General features: G+C 42.2%; 1 protein-coding gene across 1 annotated transcript in view; it reads left to right on the top strand.

Moving 5' to 3' along the window:
- The window catches only part of MAPKAPK5 (MAPK activated protein kinase 5), an 87,962-nt gene that overhangs the window by 34,892 nt on the left and 30,848 nt on the right, over window positions 1–22,222 (top strand). The window contains exon 7 of the mRNA XM_069754854.1: window positions 5,749–5,844. Within this exon, the coding sequence (XP_069610955.1) occupies window positions 5,749–5,844 (96 nt within the window). The remainder of the gene's footprint in view (window positions 1–5,748; window positions 5,845–22,222) is intronic.

Genomic DNA, 22,222 nt, shown 5'->3' with positions numbered 1-22,222 from the left:
CTGGAAGTGATAATCTCCTGCTGATAAAACACTGATTGTATTGTAACTGCACCACACAGCCTAATAATTGGCAAATCACTGGAATCAGGCTTTCTGTCTCTACATTATGCTGCTCTCGGATTAAATAGCTAAAACATGCTGATCGATTGACGTTAATTTTTGTTGTTTTTTTTTTCCACATAATAATAATAATAATAATAATAATAATAATCTCTTTATTTATATAGCGCCAACAAATTTCGCAGCTATTTACAGTTTTTCTACACATTATCATTGCTGTCCCCGATGGGGCTCGCAAACTAAATATCACACTCTGTATTAAAAAATGTAAAATCTTGTAATTTCCACTGTCCACTGGAGTTATTCTACACTTCTCCTTCCAGTTCTTTCAGGAAATCCATGTGTACATTAGCAGTAATAGACCGAGGGAGACCCTAGTGTGTCATATTGAAGTATCTCATAAGTTTGTACGAAAACTGTGTAATTTCCATGTAAATTAGGCATAAAACTGAATGAAGAACCAATCTGGATATGTCCTACACTGACACTTGCCAGCAGTGTCCTATGTAATACAGACCAGTAATATTTAGCTAAATATTTGCTTTAGTTACATACTTTAGATATTTTACATGGCCTAGTGTGGTGCGCCATTATGCCTCCTCATTTGCGCATTGGGAGCTTTGCTCCTCGTCTGATTAATTGTGCCCGCTTCCCAGATGCTGCCAGCGGATGCCCATGTGTGCACACATTGCCTGTCCTCGCCCACTTAGTGGACGGCTGCGTTCTCCTTGTCGTCTTTCTGGCAATGTCATACCCAGAAGTGTAGTGACCAGCTTAAGAGTGGCATCAGCAGAAATAAGACCTGAAGGAGAACGTGCCCGGCCACTGTGTGCACACGGTGCCGGGCACAGACAGTACGCATGCGCACACATGCTTCAGGAAGCGAGCAACATCATTCATAAGCAGGGAAAGGCCCTCAATATGCAAATATGGAGGCTTAATGGTGTACCAAACTTTTGGCCTTTTTTTGACCTATTCCGGAGTGACAGGCTCTCATTGTAGGGGTTGTCAATATTAAAATTCTATTTTTTCATAGCGTTGCAGACCTTCAAAATAACAAACTGTGTTTTATAATGTTTTCAAATAAGGCAGACTAAATGGATTCACACACATCGGCTAAATGAAATAATATCGTTTACAAAAAAGAAAAATATACAGGATAGTAAAAGATGGACAACATACCAAATGATATCAGCAGTGAACAAACACAATGTCAAAAGATGTGCAATAAAAATAAACCTGCTTCCACCCAACCCCCGGCCTCGGAGAACAGATGGGTGGGCGCAGACTTCCTGCTGCATATTCTACAGTTTCATTTGGACTCAACTGTTCTTAATCTAATCCAAAATGTTCCATCCTACTCCCCCCGGTGTCTTTGGTCAGAAAGCGAAGATTGACATAGGCCTTTCTAGCATGAAAACAGGTGTCTGTGTAGTGACCCTGTGCCAAGGTAACTATTTAGGAATGTTCTGGTACCTGGCGGTCCCTGGTTCTTCCCATCTCAAACCAAGAATATGTAAGTGGCAGAATTAAACCAAACCTTTACATGAGCCCTTTCCGATACAAATTGATACTCACATTCTCTTGGTCCAGTGCTTCCCCTCTACCAGCTGCTGAGCCCAGTGATTGTCTGCAGCGCTCACTTGCACTATAGACATGACATCAACGTGCTCATTGCTTGACTCCTCCATTACTAAAAATTAGATAATGGAGGCTATTCCCTTCATTCAGGTAGGACCCCTGAGCTGGATGAATATGAACTCTGTATAGAGGCGTTGTTCCCACTACTTCTTAAACCTTGTATCACTATGCAGGATTTGAGTAATCATCCAGCCTCAATGGGGGAAGCTCTGTTAGTGGCTATTCTAAAGACCCTCGGTCCCCAGACTCCTCATCTGATGTCTTTGTTCCTCTGATATTTAATATTTTTGGCAAAATACTGTCCATAAGACTAAGGGATGTGATATTATATCTGATTCAATATATGTCTTTTTTTAATTATTGCTGCTGTTTATTTAGAGCAAAACCTGGTATCCCTTGATACTTGTATATTGAGTGGCCGTACCTTTGGGGGCTCCTCAGGACAGTAGGTAGTAGGCACAAGTTTTTACTTTGGATTCGGCTTTGATTCCCTGCAGGCTCGAGTCCATACTGACTTGAATATATCTAGCACATTTCTCCCAGGAAGAGTACCAGACAGGGTTGAGCCGTCTCCTCTTTTGCTTGCACTGGCTATTGCGCCCTTGGAGGTTGATATACATCAGTCTTCATGTACTGTAGGTGTGCAGAGGGTGACACAGTTGAAACGGTATCTTTAAACAGACCACACACCAGTATATGGAACAGATTCGGGTCCTTCCCTGACTGCTTTTTTTAGGTTCCATAGAGAAAATTGGAATATTCTCTGAATTGAAAGTTAAATGGGCAAAATTGACCCCCTTTCTAAGGCTGGCTCAGATTTCCACCCACACCGCTGGACAATATCCTGGGTGAGCTGGTCTGTGTCTTTTTAGTTTACCGTAAATATCTTGGGGTACAGATCTTCATGTTCTATAGCAGTTTAGGCTATGAAACTTAGACACTTCTGTTAGAGGCTACTGAGAATAATGAAAGATGGTATGTTCTGGTCTCCCTTTATTCCCAATAGGTAGAATTAATATCTTTACAGTGATGTCTTCCCAATTTTCATTATTTCCCATTTTCCTCCCCTTGGAGTACTTCCATGGTCTTGATACAATTTCATGTTCATTCTACTGGCAGGACCGATCCCCTAAATTCAGACTCACGACCTTGCAGGTCCCGAAGGGGTCTGGAGATCTAGCAGCTCCAAAAATGTATTATCTGGCAGCACAATTGGTGGATGCAAACTGGTGGCTAGACTTGGATATGAGTGACATCCACACCTTTATACGGAGACCTCCTTGGCTCTTATGAGAGTGTGTCTAATTTCATTTACGTATATAGCAACCTGTGTAACCCTAAACAATGGCCCCATAAAGTGGTGGCTCAGCATGGGTGTTGGCCAAAGCACTGTTAGCTCCCCTCATACTACCTTATGGCACAACAGGCATCTACCATGTTGGCTAGATCACCCCTTTGGTATAATTTGGGGAAGACTTAGCCTGTGGTATTTGGGCTAATTATTGACTGCTCCATCTTCCCAACCTTTAACTCTGCACAGTTTGGCTGCCACCAAATACAATTTGGTTACACTAAGCTGGAGTTGTTGAGGTTGACAGACCTGGCTAAACCTTTATATACTATATCTCTACATCTTCCCTTAAACCCTTTTCATATGCCCTGGTTTAGTGGATGGGCCATATACTGGACCTTGAGGATGGTGATTGGGGAGAAGTTGGAGACTCCTTTCTGCCTTTTGTAATGCGTTCAAAAGATATTCCGATACAATATAGATTCATACACTACATGGTTTACTACACCCCCACTAGTCTGCAGAAAATGGGCATGTCTGTGTTAGATATTTGCTTTAGATGTGGTTAAGGCTCCTTTTCTACATGCCACCATGCTCTCACTTTTCTGGTCAGAGATGATCCTCTTCATGCATATCCATTTTCAGTTCCCGTGTCGGCGCCCCACAAATGTCTCCGTTGGGATGATGATTTGATCCAGAATTCTTACACTTGACTTTTCTTTTGCATTTTTCTTTTCTCTGCCAGGAAAGTGGTCAAAATGATATGGAAGTAAACAGACATTCCTCGTCCCATTGGCTTAATCTAGTTATATAAATGTTCTGTTCTACTAAGGACTTTATATGTCCAAATAAAAGTGAGAGGGTCACTCTGGATTAAGTCTGAGGTTACAAATGCTGTTGGGGCAGCCCCCGGGATTACTAGGGTGCTTTCCCACTGCGTTTAGGCACCCGTTCACTGGTACCACTGGAGCTTACGTTCGAACCCCCCACCAAACAGGATTCAGGAGTTTGCGCCAAGTGTTGTGAATTCTGCTCTTGGGTTCCCTCCGGTGGTTATGAGTGGTAGTGCTGCTGTCTTTGGATCGCAGCATTTATCAGGTGTATCCATTTTTTTGCAATTTGGGCTGGGCTATTTAGTCCTGCTTTAGTCCTGCTTTATCCTTTAGTCAGTACCAGTTGTCCATTGTTTTTGTAGGATTCACATCCTTACCTGGTCTCTCCTGTTTTGCTGTTCATTTCAACAAAGATAAGTTCTGGCTTTGTTTTTGCTGTCCACCTGCTGTGGACCTTATAGTTCTGTGCATTTTCATGTTTTGTCTTGTCCAGCTTTGTCTGTGAAGGATTTTTTGCAGCCAAGCTGTGCCTCTGGAGATGCAGATATACCCTCCATGTCTTTAGTCAGATGTGGTGATTTGTATTTTTTGTGGTGGATATTTTCTAGTGTTTTAATACTGACCGCATAGTACTCTGTCCTATTCTTTCTTTTTAGCTAGAATGGCCTCCTATGCTAAATCCTGATTTCATGTCTGCGTATGTTATTTCCCTCTCCTCTCAGTCAATATTTGTGGGGGGCTGTCTATCCTTTGGGGATTTTCTCTGAGGCAAGATAGTTTTCCCGTTTCTGTCTTTAGGGGAAGTTAGTTCTTAGGCTGTGTCGAGGGGTCTAGGGAGTGTTGGGTACCCCCCACGGCTACTTCTAGTTGCACTGCTAAGTTCAGGGTTTGCGGTCAGTACAGTTACCACCTTCTCCAGAGTACGTCTCATGCTGCTCCTAGGCCACCAGAACATAACAGCCAAGAGGGTCATAGACTAGAATGGTGCTGACCGTGAATGTGTGCTCTGTTGTGCATCATTTTGGGGCGTGTATGCCTAATAGAGGCGGACACTCACACATCGAAGACTATATCTGGGTGTCCGTCTCCAGTGCGCATAAACACAGGAAAATGATCCACAGATCCCGTTTTGAGGGTGGTTTGGGCGTGAGCCACAATGGGACCAGTGAACGGGTGGATGAACGCAGTGGGAAAGCATCCTAAGCTAATGAGGTTTATTACCAGTGACATCTTATTGTCCTGCTTCTCCGGGTGGGAAGCGGAGGAGTGAATGAATGAGTGGGTGTTGGTGTGTATACATTGGTAGTCTGTTTGTGTGGATGTTGAGTGTTTGGTCTGGAATTGCCACACTTGTAGTAGCTGGGAATCCTCCTTTATTCCTGGATTATTTTGATAATCCGGTTAAGTTTCCATTAACATATTGTTAAAATGACAAATCATATCCAAGTTTCACTTTTTTCCTTTTATTACATTTTATATTCTAATAAAAAACAAACAAACACATGACTTCATCATTGGTGCCGATCAGCACAGGCCGGCTCAGTGGCGGTGAGACAGCGCTGGACCCTGGTAGTTTTGGCTGTTTGTGTAACCGCCCAATTTGTTATGTTCTAGGTCTGCAACCAAATGAAAAAATAACATTTTAAAACGCACAACTTCTTTAAGTTTTCCTTTGCTAGAACCAGTAATAAACAAGTGTTGACACCTACTTTGTTATCAGGTTAAGCGCATGGCAATATATTTTTGAACGATTTGTGGAGCTTCCTTCACTTTTCAATAACAACGAAAAGGACAATTAAAAAGTAAAGGTTCTTCCATGAATCCATTATGCTGCTGTTCATCAGCCCTACTTTATAAACGTTCCAGATTCCAGTTACACCGTTCCATGTAAATTCATATACTTTAACACCTGTTTGTTTTCAGGATGCTCCAGTGAAATTGTGTGATTTTGGTTTTGCAAAAATAGACCAGGGGGACCTAATGACGCCTCAGTTCACTCCATACTATGTAGCACCTCAGGTAATCACTGCTCGCTCACTGTTCTATGTGAAATGTAATCGCCCAAACATGTTTTGTTCTCTCGTTTATGTCTCTATCATAAATTATCAGATATTGGATTGGAGCTTTGTTAAAGGTAATTACACCAGGTTCGTGCTGAGCCAAGCACTGTAGTTTGCTCAGTGATGTGCACGTGCTCACTAAGGCTGGTTTCATATTTGCATTGGAGAGGGCTGCGTAGTTCCTCCGTTGAGCCCCGCCCACTGCCACACCTGTTCCATGCAGCTACGCCTACGTCGGCATGCGTCCTGGGTAATGTCCTTTAACATTGGGTACGCAGGCCATGCGACTGTATGCGGATGCCTCCGCATGCGTCGTTTTGACGCTGCATCGAACTGCGTCAAATGCAACATGTTGCAGTCGGCGCAGCGTCAAAACGACACATGTGGAGACACTCGTACATTCACATGGCCTGCGTACCCAATGTTAAAGATAGGTACGCAGGACGCATGCCGACGTTGGCGGAGCTGTATGGAAGAGGTGTGGCAGTGGGCGGGGCTTAATGGAGGAACTACGCCGCCCTCCCCAATGCAAATGTGAAACTAGCCCAATCCTGGATATTCGTGAGTCCGCTCCACCAGAATCCCAGCCGCTGATTGACTCCTGTCTCCCGATGCTCTGCATGGGGGAAAACCGCTGTCAATCATCAGTGGGAGGTTGGGGCTCTAGCCTTTCTTGAATACGAGAACTCAGCTCTTGCTGCAGCCGATAAGCACTGATTTTATGAAAACTACTTCAACACGCTACATTGACAGGTAACAGAAATTTGGGTCATCGTGACTACTTTATTTTCCACTTATATAGGTCAATAGACTAAAGTGAACCTGTCACCCGGTTTGGCTGACGTGAGGTATGGCTATTATAGAATACAGAATTATAGAATGCTGTATATAAGACCTGAAAGATGGTGGCCGTAACTCGTATCGACCAAAACTGGTGACAGGTTCACTTTAAAGAGAATAGAAGCAATTGCTCAAATAGCCTGCACAAAGTAAATGATCAGTAATAGTTCATGTAAATGGCATAGGATACCCAGCTGACACTATTTTGATCAAAAGAGCGTAAACGCCAACTCTGACAAGGTGTACCCAATTAGCGAACTCTTGGAGCTCTTTGATACGTGCCAGCAGGCCTCAAAATAGATGGGGTCAGAGCAGTACCCAAATCTGACTGTTTCAACACCTGACTGTGGAAATCTATTGATGGAATACACAGCCAAAAAAGGGGGAGCCACACCCCTGTTTGTACAAAAAAAGCATACTAATGTGAAGTATAAATGTCTCATTTGTTAAATAGTATAGTTAAAACCCTTACAAAGGACAAAACTAACATGGTGTTGACAAAATGGCTGCAATGAGTTAGATGGACTGTGGAAAACATAAGAATAATAGTCATGTAGTATGTCTCAGTAGCTGAATTGGCTAATATCCCAAACAGTATACGTCAGGGGTCCCCAACTCCAGGCCTCGAGGGCCGCCAACAGTGCAGGTTTTCAGGATTTCTTTAGTATTGCATCGGTGGTAATGTGATCATCTGCACAGGTGATGATTCCCACCCCTGTGCAATACTAAGGAAATCCTGAAAACCTGCACTGTTGGCGGCCCTCGAGGCCTGGAGTTGGGGACCCCTGGTATACGTACTCATGTATTGTAATCTGGCTCTGTGTAAATAAAATCAGTGACAGAAATATATAACAATGGTAATAAGTATAGGGCCACTCATATGAGTATACAGAGAGAGAAAGGCGTACATATGGAAATGGACCTACAAGAATATCAATGACTAAGCTGCTGAAAAAAAAACAAGTAACACAGTCATAATATTATCTGACATGGGTTTACTGTGAGAGGAATATGGCTACCCATCCATGGGACAACGCAGCCAGTTTGTCACCACCATGTCAGGTTTTTTTTGTTCCTCTTTTTAAGTGTTTTTAATTATTTACACTATTTAATAATTTTTTTTTTTTTACTTTACATTAATGTGTGACATTTTCACCTCCTTTGTCTCAGATAAGGTGGCAAAAACCTGGTGATAGATTCTCTTTAAAGAGCGCCCATCATCAATCTAGGCCAGACTGGCGATTATAGAAACTAATAATTTCCTGCTCATAAGTGCTCTCAATTCCTTCCAAAAAGGCCCAACTATGGTAGAGACTTCTATGTTGAGGGATCCTGACATGCACATTCCTCCGCTGGCGCTCTGTGTGAGTGATACCTCGCCCTTTGTACTTACCCAGCGCCTCAGTGCACTTTACGGAGTTGTCACCCAACGTCTCTAATGATGTCACCATTCTGTAACTGCTTATTAAAGTATGCGGCAGCACTGGATTAGCGCACAGAGCACGGCTTCATTGTTTCACTGTCAGAGTGGCCACAGAAGGTTTTATGATCCTGTTTTGCATGTCAGTATCCCATAAGTTTGAGACCAACTTTAGTAGAAAGTAGGGCCCTTTCAGGGGGCACTAGGAGGGGTTTTCACACTAACTTATATTTATTAACTCCCAATCTGGGGCCACTCTCTCTTATTAAATAAAAAGGGCCCCAGATTTGTGATCGGTACTCTTTTTAAAGCTCGTCTTCAGGGGCCTGCTTAAAGCAGCACTCCACTGTTTTCCTTTTAATTGCAGTGCTGGAGTGGTGTTCCCTGCACTTAGTATCATTCTTACTAGCCACCATCTTCATCTGTCATCAGCGCTGCTCCAGCCGGTCTCCAGAAGTTTGTGATTTGCAGATCGCTCCAGGGTTTGCTGGCTGATCCGCAAGTCCCTACTCAATGTAAGTCTCCATGAGAGCCAGAACGAGGGACTCAGACTTACTTTGAGAGCTTGTGTTGTGACTGTTACCTCTGACTTCAGGCCAGTCAGAAGTTGCGGTCCTAATATGGCGGCGTGGGACTGGAGTGGCATCGGGAAGAGTTGAAGACAGCAGCTGGTGAGTATGATACTAGGGTCACAAAACTTGGATTAGTAGCAATACTTCAGCGCTGAAATAAAAAAAATAAAAAAAATGTGGAGTGGTGTTTTAATAACCCCCTAGAATATGCACCACACTGTCTCTATATGCACTTCTGGTCAAAATTACATGTTATTGTGAACAGTTCATCACGTTGATGATCTCTGAAAGGCCGGAAGTTGAAGATGATACATTTCCTTTCTATTTTAGGCAAACAAAAAAATACTGTAGTTTTTTTTTTTTTTTTCATTATAAAAATTGCAAAAAGGAAAATGGACCAATGCAAAAGTTTGAAAGTGAGATTTGTTTGCTCAGATAACTTTTACCAAGGTTTCAGACCTTAATTAGCCTCTTGGTGTTATGGCTTGTTCACTATCAACATTCGAAAAGGCCAGGTGATGCAAACCTCCCAGCTTTATAAAAACACAGGCTCCTCTAACCTTGTGCCAAAAACAGCAGCCATGAGTTCTCCTAAGCATCTCCATAGCACTCTGAAAATGAAAATAGTGGAAGCCCACAAAGCAGGAGAAGGCTATAAGAAGATGGCTCAGCAGTTTCAAGTTGCTGTTTCATCAGTCCAAAATGTAATTAAAGTCTGAAAAGAACATCTAAACAAGCCTGATGCATTTTGGAAACAAGTCCTGTGGACCGAAGTGGTTAAAATAGAACTCTTTGGCAACAATAAGCAAAGTTGTGTGGAGAAAAAAGGGCACAGAATTTCAGGGGAAGAATATCTTGCCAACCATTAAGCATGGGGGTGGGTCAATCATGTTTTGGGATTGTGGTGCAGCCAATGGCACAGGACCATTTCATGGGTAGAGGGAGGAACGAAATTTCAACAAATTCTTGATGAAAACATAACACCATGTGTGAAAAGGCTTTAGATGAAAGGAGGATGGCTTCTACAAGTAGATGATGATCCTAAACACGTCAAAATCCACAATAGACTACCTCAAAAGGCGCAAGCTGAAGGTTTTATAATGGCCCTCACAGTCCCCTGATCTGAACATCATTGAAAATCTACAGCTATACCTCATGTCTGCAGTGCTTGCAAGATGACCCAGTAATCTCGCAGAGCTGGAAGAAATTTCCAAGGAAGAATGGATGAAATTCGCTCAAGAATTGAAAGACTCTTGGCTGGCTACAAAAAGCGTTTACAAGCTGTGATAATTTTTGAAGGGGGTGCTGCTAGGTACTAACCATGCAGAGTGCCCAACCTTTTGCATCGGCCTATTTACAAAATGTAAAGGATGAATGAATGAATATATATGTGTGTGTGTGTGTGTGTGTGTGTGTGTGTGTGTGTGTGTGTATATGATCGAGCATAAGCAGAGACCCCTAATTTTGCCACAAAAACTGGGAAAACGTAATGACTCGTATAAGCCTAGGGTGGGAAATGCAGCAGCTACCGGTAAATGTGAAAAATCAAAACAGATACCAATAAAAGTAAAATTAATTGAGACCTCAGTGGGTTGTGTTTTTGAATATCCATATTGAATCAGGAGCCCCATATAATCATATAATTCTCCATACAGTTCATGATGGGCCCCATAATATGCTCCATATTAAAATATGCCCCATATAATGCTGCACAAATGCTGATTATGGCCCCATAAGATGCTCCATACACACATTTGCCCCATATAATGCTCCACAAATGCTGATTATGGCCCCATAAGATGCTCCATACAGACATTTGCCCCATATAATGCTCCACAAATGCTGATTATGGCCCCATAAGATGCTCCATACAGACATTTGCCCCATATAATGCGAATATCCATATTGAATCAGGAGCCCCATATAATCATATAATTCTCCATACAGTTCATGATGGGCCCCATAATATGCTCCATATTAAAATATGCCCCATATAATGCTGCACAAATGCTGATTATGGCCCCATAAGATGCTCCATACACACATTTGCCCCATATAATGCTCCACAAATGCTGATTATGGCCCCATAAGATGCTCCATACAGACATTTGCCCCATATAATGCTCCACAAATGCTGATTATGGCCCCATAAGATGCTCCATACAGACATTTGCCCCATATAATGCTCCACAAATGCTGATTATGGCCCCATAAGATGCTCCATACAGACATTTACCCCATATAATGCTCCACAAATGCTGATTATGGCCCCATAAGATGCTCCATAGAGACCTTTACCCCATATGCTGTTGCTGCGATATAAAAAAAAAAAATCACATACTCTCACCTCTCATCGCTCAGGCCCCCAGCACTTGCTATAGCCACCTTTCCGCGTTCCACTGCCGGGCACCGCTGCGTCTTCTGCGCTGAAGTTCAGGCAGAGGGCGGCGCGCACATTAATCACATCATTGTGCCCTCTGACCTGAGTGTCACTGCAGAGGACGCGGAAGATGGAGCAGCGGTGGAATGCGGACAGGTGAATATCGCACAATGCCCTGTTATACTCACCTGCTCCTGGTGCGGTCCCTGGTTCTCCGGGCGCTGACAGCTTCTTCCTGTATTGAGCGGCCACATGGTACCGCTTATTACAGTAATGAATATGTGGCTCCACCCCTATGGGAGTGGAGTCGTGTCCATATTCATTACTGTAATGAGCGGTACCATGTGTCTGCTCAACACAGGAAGAAGCTGCCGGCATCCGGAGAACCAGGGACATGCAGGGACCGCGCCAGGAGCAGGTGAGTATTACACAGCTGCTGCTCCCCCTCCCCTGCCGACCCCTGGGTATGACTCAAGTATAAGCCGAGAGGGGCAATTTCAGCCCAAAAAAATGGGCTGAAATTCTCGGCTTATACTAGAGTATATATGGTGTGTATCATTTCATCTTCAACTTACTTAATTGTTCACAATAACAGTAAATTTGACCAGGGGTTCCCAAACTTTTATATGCCACTGTATTCTGAACAAAAATATAAAATGTTTTGCTCTCATTTTTCATGAGCTGGAGAGTTTCTATATACACAAAAGGTGTTTTTCTCTCAAATATTGTTCACAAATGTGTCTACATCTGTGTTAGTAAGTACTTCTCCCTTGCCAAAATAATCCATCCATCTCACCGGTATGGCATATCGAGATGTTGATTTGACTGCATGATTACTGCACAGTGTCCCTTAGGCTGGCCAGTCTAAAATGTGCAGTTTTACAGTATTGGGTGGGTTCTGGGATGGGGGGTGGGGGTGTCAGAAAACCAGTGTCCTTTGCATGCTGTTGATCAGGCTGTTGACTGTGGCCTATGGAATGTGGGCCCACTCCTCTTCAATGGCTGTGAGAAGTTGTTGGATATTAGCAGTAACTTGAGCATGTTGTCGTATATGCCGATCCAGAGCATCCCAAACATGCTGAATGGGTGACCTGTCCCGTGAGTATGCTGGCCATGCAAGCGCTGGGATGTTTTCAGATTCCAGGAATTGTGTACAGATCTTGCAACATGGAGCTGTGCATTATCATTCTGCACTGGGCCTCAGGATCTCGTCACAGTATCTCTGAGCATTCAAAATTGCATCAATAAATTGCATCGGTGTTCGTTATCCATAACATACGCCCTCCCATACTATAACCCCACCGCCATCATTGGCAACTCGACTTATAACGTTGTCATCAGCAAACCATTCACCCACACGACACCATACACATCTACCCTGTACCGTGAAAACCGGGAATCATCCACGAAGAGAACGCCTCTCCAACGTGCCAGACACCATCGAATGTGACCATTTCATTTGCCCACTTATGTCTATACGACGAAGAACTTCAGTTAGATGGAGATGACGAACATGCAGATGAGCTTTCCGAAGAGTGTTTCTGATAGTTTGTGCAGAAATTCTTTGGTTATGCATGCCAATTGTTGCAGCAGCTGACGGGTGGCTCGTCTACGATAATCTTGGAGGTGAAGATGCTGGATGTTGAGGTCCTGGGCTGGTGTGGTCACATGTCGTCTGCAGTTGTGAGGCCAGATGGATGTACTGCCAAATTCTCTGAATCGCCTTTGGAAACGGCTTGTGTTAGAGAAGTGAACATTCAATTCAAGGGCATCAGCTTTGATTTATATTCCTGAGGTCAGCATGCCAACTGCACGTTCCCTCAAAACTTGCTACATCTGTGGCATTGTGCTGTGTGATGACACTGAATATTGGAGAGTGGCCTTATATTGTGGCCAGCCTATGGCACATCTGTGCAATAATCATGTCTAATCGGCATCTTGATATGCCATACCGGTGTGGTGGATGGATTACCTCGGCAAAGGAGAAGCGCTCACTAAACACAGATAGATTTACACAAATTTGTAAACCATATTTGAGATCTTTGAGTTCAGTTCATGAAAAATGGGAGCAAAAACAAGATATTATATGTAGATATAGAGGTATATTATATACATATCATTATAAAGGTGCTCAGTGCTGTTGGGTAACATTCTGCGCAATCCCATTTGTTTTTTCAAATATGAGACCGAGTACGCGAAGTATCTAAATACTACACACATGCACTTCTCTCGCTAATATGCACTGAAGGAAAACAGGTATTGCAAACTTTTAAAAGCGGGAACTTGCTGGCTAATAAATTCATGTGTTTATAGCAGCTTTGGCTGTAATAGTGTTAGCCTACTTGAGAGATGTAAGAGCAGCAAGTGTAATATGAGATGGTGAACCTGTAGAGATGGTGACTGTGACCAGACAGCTCTATTGTATCTGTAACAGCTACCAGTTAGTTATTTAGGAAGGCAATGTATGAGACTGGTTACACAAGTCCGTCATTCATGGTCCAATATGGACAGCAACAATGTCCTAACTGGCCTCTTGTCTCCTGACCCAAACTCAACAGCCTTATTTACCATACATCTACTCTCCGCAATATTAAAAATGCAACATCAAGAAAGAAAAGTAATAAGATTAAGAAAACTATAGAATTGGTAGACATATAATGCTCTACAAATGATGAAGTGGAAACAAAATATTCAAAACCTCTTGATTTATTCAGTATAGAGTATGAATGCGATGCACAGAAATGCAAGCCCTTACATGGCTTGGCTGCTGTTAATGAGGTAATAAATGGTTGAGAAATGTTTTGCCACACTGAATGCACTTGAGCATGCAGATCATCAAGATTTTCTGCTGGCAGGTCCCTTTGCAATTGCAGACCACTGATGTCCCAGATATGCTCAATAGAAGACAAGTGCAGACACGCTGAAGGCTTGATAGCACATTTAGGCCACTAAAAGTAGCATAAGTATGTGGGGCATGGTGTTATTGAAGATGCCTCCTGGGATACTGTTGAAATGACTATACCTTTTGGTTCCATGACCAAATGAAATTACGGTAACTGATCAATGTCCATTTTTAGTACATTATGCCGCCGAACACCATAATGCCGGTAGTAGGACCAGTTTGATATTTCTTCACGAAGGCATCTTCATGAAATTACCCACGTCAGATTCAAAGGACTGTGAGTTATGATCCATTCTGTCCTGCAAGTGAGATTAGATCTCAAATTCCAAGCCTAAGGCCTAGAGTAGTGTCTACAAGAACCATCAGAAGGCCTTTGTACGACATTGAGCTATGAGCCATACATCCAGCTTCAGGTGTTCCGTTGACCTCACGGCACCGATATCTTGTTACAGAACAAGACGACAATGGAGGCCTATCCTTTTCAGCAATGAATCCTGCTTTTGTCTTGAAGGCAGTGATCGCTAGAGATTAGTCTGGAGACCATGTGGGCAATGAAATGAAGAGGACTTTTAACTTCACACCAGGCCGCATATTGTTGTTGCTGCTATGAGTAGCCTGCATGGCCAAAGCTTGCTACCATGGTCTGCATTGTCTCACATCAAGCACTTCTGGAATGTCACTGGTCACCAATTGCAAAGAGAGCTGCCAACAGTGGATTATGATAATTTGCTTTCCCAAGTCCCATTCAGCGTATCAGAACATTACTCGGACAACAATTATTAACCTAATTGATGACAGCCAAGGTGTGTAAGTGCCTGTATTTCTGTGTGACGTTCATACTTGATGCTGAAAAATTTAAGTATTATGAAAATGATTTAAGAAAATGGAAACAAAATTTTCAAATCATAGAATGTACAAGCTGGAAGGGACCTCCAGGATCATCTTGTCCAACCCCCTGCTCAATGCAGGATTCACTAGACCATCTCAAATGTCTGTCCAACCTCTAGAGGTTTGAACATTTCCATTGAAGGAGAATGTGCTACCTCTTGTGGCAGCTTGTTCCACTCATTGATCACCCTGTCAAAAAATTATTTCTAATATCTAATCTGTATTTTCTCCCTTTCAGTTTCAATCCATTGCTTCTTATTATTCCATGTGCAAATGAGAATAAGGATGATCCCTCTATACTATGACATCCCTTCAGATATTTGTAGAAGCTATTAAGTATCCTCTTGGCCTTCTTTTTTGCAAACTAAACGTTCCCAGATCCTTTAACCAGTCCGCTCACCATTCTGGTTGGTCTTCTCTGGACATGCTCCAGCTTTTCAAAAAAAATTTTTTAAGACTGTGATGCCTAGAACTGGACACAGTATTCCAGATGAGGCCTGACTGAGGAAGAGTAGAGGGGATAATTACTTCATGTGATTTAGACTCTATAGTTCTCTTAATACATACCAGAACTGTGTTTTAATTTTTTGCTGCTGCATTGCATTGTTGACTCATGTGCAGTCTGTGGACTATTGGTTTACCCTAGTCTTTTTCACATGTGCTGTTGGTTAGTTCTATTCCTCCCATTCTGTAAATGTCATTTTCTTTTTTTCTTTCCTAGATGTAGAATCTTGCATTTCTCCCTGCTAAATACCTTTCTATTAGCTGCTACCCATTGTTCAAGCTTATCTAGATCCTTTTGAATCCTCTGTATTCTCTAGTGTTAAGGTACCGTCACACATAACGATTTCGTTAACGATATCGTTGCTTTTTGTGACGTAGCAACGATATCGTTAACAAAATCGTTATGCGTGACAGCGACCAACGATCAGGCCCCTGCTGGGAGATCGTTGGTCGCTGGGGAATGATCAGGACTTTATTTCGTCGCTGGATCACCCGCTGACATCGCTGAATCGGCGTGTGACGCCGATTCAGCGATGTCTTCACTGGTAACCAGGGTAATCATCGGGTTACTAAGTGCAGGGCCGTGCTTAGTAACCCGATGTTTACCCTGGTTACCATTGTAAAAGTAAAAAAAAAACACTACATACTTAAATTCTTGTCACGTTCCCTCAGCGTCAGCTTCCCTGCGTCCCCCAGTGTCAGCGCCGGCCGTAAAGCAGAGCACAGCGGTGACGTCACCGCTCTGCTTTCAGGCAGGTGCTTACACCATGCAGGGAAGCTGACACTGGGGGACGCGACAGGAATGTAAGTATGTAGTGTTTTTTTTTTTTTTTTTTTTTTTTTTTTTTACTTTTACAATGGTAACCAGGGTAAACATCGGGTTACTAAGCGCGGCCCTGCGCTTAGTAACCCGATGTTTACCCTGGTTACCCGGGGACTTCGGCATCGTTGGTCGCTGGAGAGCTGTCTGTGTGACAGCTCTCCAGCGACCACACAACGACTTACCAACGATCACGGCCAGGTCGTATCGCTGGTCGTGATCGTTGGTAAATCGTTAAGTGTAACGGTACCTTTAGCTATCCTTCCTAGCTTTGCTTTGTCTGCAAATTTGATTAGTTTACCTTCAGTTCCCTTACCTAGATCATTTATAAAAATGTTGAACAACACTGGGCCCAAAGCAAATCCTTGTCGTACCCCACTTGAAACACTCTTCAAGTTTGGATGTGCAACCATTTATTAACACCCAGTCATTGATTCCATCATAGAAGGAAATTAGATTACTCTGGTATGATTTGTTTGCTACAAACCCATGCTGGCCCTGGTTTATTACTCTATTCTTATCCAAGTACTTGCATACATGCTGTTGAATAATTTGTTCAGAGATCTTTCCTGATAGAGAAGTAAGGCTCACTGACCTGTACTTTCCTGGCTCCTTGTTCTTTCCTTTTTTGAAGAAAGGGACCACATTTGGCCTTCTCATTCTTCAGAGACTTCTCCTGTTCTCCAGGAATTTTCAAAGATTCTGGCTAATGACTGCATTTTTTTCTGCTACCTCTTTCAATACCCTAAGATGTAATTAATCTGGACCAGGAGATTTAACCTCTTTTAAATTAGCTAAGTGTTCCCTCACCATCTCTCTGTTTTATAGCTAGTGTGTATTCTTTTATTCCTTCGATAGCAAATGTAACCTCAACTGATCTTCACTGTGCTATCTTAGAGAACACATGCAAACTAGGAATTTAAAAGTTTGGCCTTCTCAACATCTTTTCATCCTGTAACTCCTTGCAGAGAGTGACCTGATAAGCATGTCGAGGTGAGGAGACTTAAAGCTGCAATGCTCCTCTGGGAAATATGCAAGTTGTCTCTTCCGAGAGGAAGAGAAGTAGAACTCTATTGCCACCTATTGGAAGTAGCAATCCTAACAGTCAATGTCGACCCTTTAACGAGCCTTGTCACATGACTTAGGATAATATCCAAACCCGAATCTCAATTTGCAGACACTGTGTTTCGGGGTACTGCCCCTCGTCAGTGCAAAGTGGAGATCTGGTTTGGCTAATTGAGAGGCGTCTGACCGGGATCCTAAGTCATGTGACAAGGCTCGTTAAAGGGCCGACATTGATTGTTAGGATTGCTACTTCCAGTAAGTGGCACTAGAGTTCTAGTTCTCTTCCTCTCTGAAGAGACAATTTGCATATTTCCCAGAGGAGCATTGCGGCTTTAAGTCTCCTCACCTCGACATGCTTATCATGTCACTCTCTGCAAGGAGAAACAATACTTCTTGGATCCCGGTCAGACGCATCTCACTCAGCCAAACCAGATCTCCACTTTGCACTGACGAGGGGCAGTACCCCGAAACAGTGTCTGCAAATTGAGATTCTGGTTTGGCTATTATCCTAAGTCATGTGACAAGGCTCGTTAAAGGGTCGACATTGATTGTTAGGATTGCTACTTCCAGTAGGTGGCACTAGAGTTCTAGTTCTCTTCCTCTCTGAAGAGACAATATGCACATTTCATCCTGTAAAAATCCTATAGCATATTTGACTTTTTTTTTTTTTTTTTTACTTACCCCCCAAATCCTTTTTTTTTTTTATTGCTTCTGGTCTCCCTTTCAAGACTCGCTTCTTTACTGCCTTTAGCTCTTTTAACGCATGCCCTGCATTCCCTGCAAACAGCATTATATTCTCCTTTAGAAATGCCCCCACTTTCCATTTGATATACATTTTCTTTTTTGCTTTTTAGCAAGTCTTAAGTTCTGTGTTCATCCATCCTCTTCTCTTTAACTGCTTACAATTCCAATATCATTAGCATATCTATCGAACCTGTGGTTTCCTGTGATTTCACAAGTGTTTGTACTTGGAGATACAATTTTAATGTTGAGGAGTGTGTGAGGCTGTTGTTTCAAGGTCAGCAGATCCACAGCCAGTTTGGACATCATTGTCCATTCTTGGACCATGAATGTTGGACATGCAAAACTGCCCTAAAATTGCCTGTTGCTTACAAAGATCAAATCCAAAGACTTCAAAGGTTAAAGTAAATCAATGTATGACTCAAATTGGACTCCCATAGATCAGTCATTTTAGCCAGTGTTTTCAAAGTGCCATTGAATTGCGAACTGATTTAAGCAAAATTTTAACTCGTGTACTATGTTTGGAATTGTTAAACAAATTCATTTGTGATAAAATGAAATTCTGTGAAGGAGTGGTGTTGAATTGGTGATATTAATATATACCGATATTTCATTTTTCCCATGTGCATGAGTTTTTCCCTTTTTTTTTTTTTTTTTTTTTTTTTTTTTTAAATAAAAAATATTTAAAAAAACGTGGGGTTGAAAACCCTTTAACATGTGACCATGTCCTTTTCAACTCTAATACTTTGTGTATGGATTAATTACACTTTAATACAGTGTACATATATACAGTATATCATAAAAGTGAGTACACCCCTCAGATTTTTGTAAACATTGCATATCTTTTCATAGGACAACACTGAAGATGACACTTTGATACAAAGCAGTCAGTGCACAGCCTGTATAACAGTGTGAATTTGGTGTGTCCTCCTAAATAACTCAACACACAGCCATTAATGTCTAAACTGATGGCAACAAAAGTGACTACCCCCCTAAGTGAAAATGGGCAAATTGTGCCAAATTAGCTATTTTCCCTCCCCAGTGTCATGCGGCTCATTAATTTTACAAGGTCTCAGGTGTGAATGGGGAGCAGGTGTGTAAAATTTGGTGTTATCGCTATCACACGTCTGGCACCTCATCTGGATCTGGAAAAAAAAATTGTTCTACATAAAGATGGTCTAGGATATAAGAAGATTGTCAAAACCCTGAAACTGAGCTTCAGTATGGTGGCCAAAACTATACAGCAGTTTAACCCCTTAACGACCAGTGGTATTTTTGTTTTTGCGTTTTCATTTTTTGCTGCCCTTCTTTTCAGAGCCTCAGGTTTATTTTTCGGTCAAAATGGCCATTCGAGGGCTTGTTTTTTGCGGGACGAGTTGTACTTTTGAACGACACGATTGGTTTAAACCTATAGTGTACTGAAAAGGAAAGGGGAAAAATTCCAAGTGCTTTGAAATTGCAAAAAAAGTGCAATTCCACAGTTTTGTTTTTTGGGTTTTTTTTTACCATGTTCACTAACTGCTAAAACTAACCTGCCATTATGATTCTACAGGTCATTCCAAGTTCACAGACATCAAACATGTCTAGGTTCTTCTTTATTTAACCCCTTAATGACCGCCAATACATCTTTTAACTGACCTGAGATATAAGAGACTAGCATCCCCATACAGGTGACAATCCAGCAGCTGTCAGCTGTACACTATAGCTGACAACTTGCTGTATCAGCCACGATCAGTGTTTGCACCATCCAAATCTGTTTAACCCCTTAGATGCTGCTGTTAATAGTGACTACATCACTATAAATGGTTAACAGAGTGTGGGGGCTTCCTCTTTATCCAAATTGGTGCCCTCAGATCATGATTGTGTGGTCCTGATGTTTGCAATGGCAATTCATGACCAAATAGCGGCCTTAGAGTCTGTCGGCTGTTGTAACCTGCTCAGAAGTTAGAGACATTTAGGTGGTAAAAATACACATTTTCATTTCTGTCATACCACTTTGCATTAATTCCTGTAAAGCACCTGAAGGGTTAATAAACTACCTGACTGCAGTTTTCAATATAATAGGGGGTGCTGTTTTTAAAATGGTATCACGTTTGGGGGTTTCCCAATATATGAGACCCCTAAAGTGACTTCAAACATGGATAAGTTCCTAAAAAAATACATTTTGTAAATTTCCTTGAAAAAATGAAAAATTGCTGCTACATTTTTAAACCTCCTAAAATGCTAATAAAATAAAATGTTACAAATGGTGCTGATGTAAAGCAGACATGTGGGAAATGTTATTTATTAATGGTTTGCTGTGGTATAACTATCTGGATTAAAGGGATAATCATTCAAATTTAGAAAATTGCTAATTTTTTAACATTTTTCTCAAATTTTTTATATTTTTTATAAATAAACACAAAACATATTGACCTATATTTACCATTATCATAAAGTATAATATGTCATGAAAAAACAATCTCAAAATCACTGGGATTTGTTGAAGCGTTGCAGAGTTATTACCACATAAAGTGACACTGGTCAGATTTCAAAAATTTGGCTCCGTCACTAAGGGGTTAAGTGGTGAAAAAAGAATACAAACTTTGGTTAGAAAAAAAAAAAAGCGCCATTTTCTGAGACCTGTAGCATCTCACTTTTTCCTGATCTCGGGTTGGTTGAGGGCTTATTTTTTGCTCACTGAGCTGCCGTTTTAATGGATACCATTTTGGTTTAGATTTCCCGGTATTGCATTTTATTGCAATGTAGTGATAGTGACGACAAAAAAAAATAAAAATAAAAAATAATTCTGGCTTGTTCAATTTTTTTTTTTTTTTTCTCGTTACGTTTAGCAATCGGGTTATTTCTTTTTTTATTGATCGGACAATTCTGAACACTTTGATACCAAATGTGTATATTTGATTTTTTTTATTATTTTGAATGGGGCGAAAGGGGGGTGATTTCAGCTTTTATATTTTTTATTTTTCTTATTTTTTTTTTTTTAAACCCTTTTTTTTTTTTTTTTTTTTTTACTTCATGCTTCAATAGTCTTCAATAGAATCTGCACTACTTTGATCGGCTCAGCTACGTAGAAGGCGATGATCAGATCGCCTTTATGTATCAGAAATGATCAATTGCTATGAGCGCTGGGCGGCGCTCATAGCAGTCCGGCTATGACAACCATAGAGGTCTGCTAGAGACCTCTGATTGTCATGCCAACCCATCAGTGACCCACGATCATGTGACGGGGTCACTGATAGGCAGGATTTCAGGCGTGCTTCCGGAAACCGTGAGTTAAATGCCGCTGTCACAGATTGACAGTGGCATTTAACTAGAGAACAGCTGCGGGTGGATCGCGATTCTACCCGCGACTGTTAGAGGCACATGTCAGCTGTTCAAAAGAGCTGACATGTGCCAGGAAAGATGTGGGCTCAGCGCCGGAGCCCACATCAAATAGAGGTATTCAGATGTAGGCGTACTATTATGCCCAACGATGGAAAGGGGTTAACAAGACAGGTTCCACTCAGAACTGGCCTCGACATGGTCGACCAAAGACATTGAATGCACATGCTCAGCATCATATCCAGAGGTTGTCTTTTCAAAATGGACGTATGAGTGCTGCCAGCATTACTTAACAGTTTGCTGAAAACAATCAGACTAAGGCCGGGGTCACACTTGCAACTGCAAAGCAAGAAACTTGCGGGAATCTCTCGCCTCAATACCCGGCACTGCCGCCGGCACTCGGGACTGGAGTGTGCAGCTGCATGTATTTCTATGCAGCTGAAGGCTCCGGTCCAAACTGCAGGCGGCAGTGCCGGGTATTGATGCGAGAGAGTTGTGCGAGTTTCTCGCATTGCAGTTGCAAGTGTGACCCCGGTCTAAGGACATGGCTTACTGGAATTATGTCCTGTGGTCTGATGAGACCAAGATGAGGGTATTTGGTTCAGATGGTGTCAAGCATGTGTGGCGGCTACCAGGTGAGGAGTGCAAAGACAAGTGTGTCTTGACTACAGTCAAGCCTGGTGGTGGGAGTGTTGTAGTTTGGGACTACATGAGTGCTGCCAGCTGTGGGGAGCTACAGTTCATTGAGGGAACCATGAATTTCAGTGTGTACTGTGACATATAGAGCATGATCCCCTCCCTTCGGAAATTGGGTCGCAGAGCAGTATTCCAACATAACGACCCCAAACACACCTCCAAGACAACCACTGCTTTACTAAAGAAAC

The sequence above is a fragment of the Ranitomeya imitator genome, chromosome 1 (assembly GCF_032444005.1).
Source record: "Ranitomeya imitator isolate aRanImi1 chromosome 1, aRanImi1.pri, whole genome shotgun sequence".
Classification (NCBI taxonomy): Eukaryota; Metazoa; Chordata; class Amphibia; order Anura; family Dendrobatidae; genus Ranitomeya; species Ranitomeya imitator.
The sequence above is the reverse complement of the archived record's forward strand: the minus strand, read 5'-3'. Positions and strand labels throughout refer to the sequence as shown.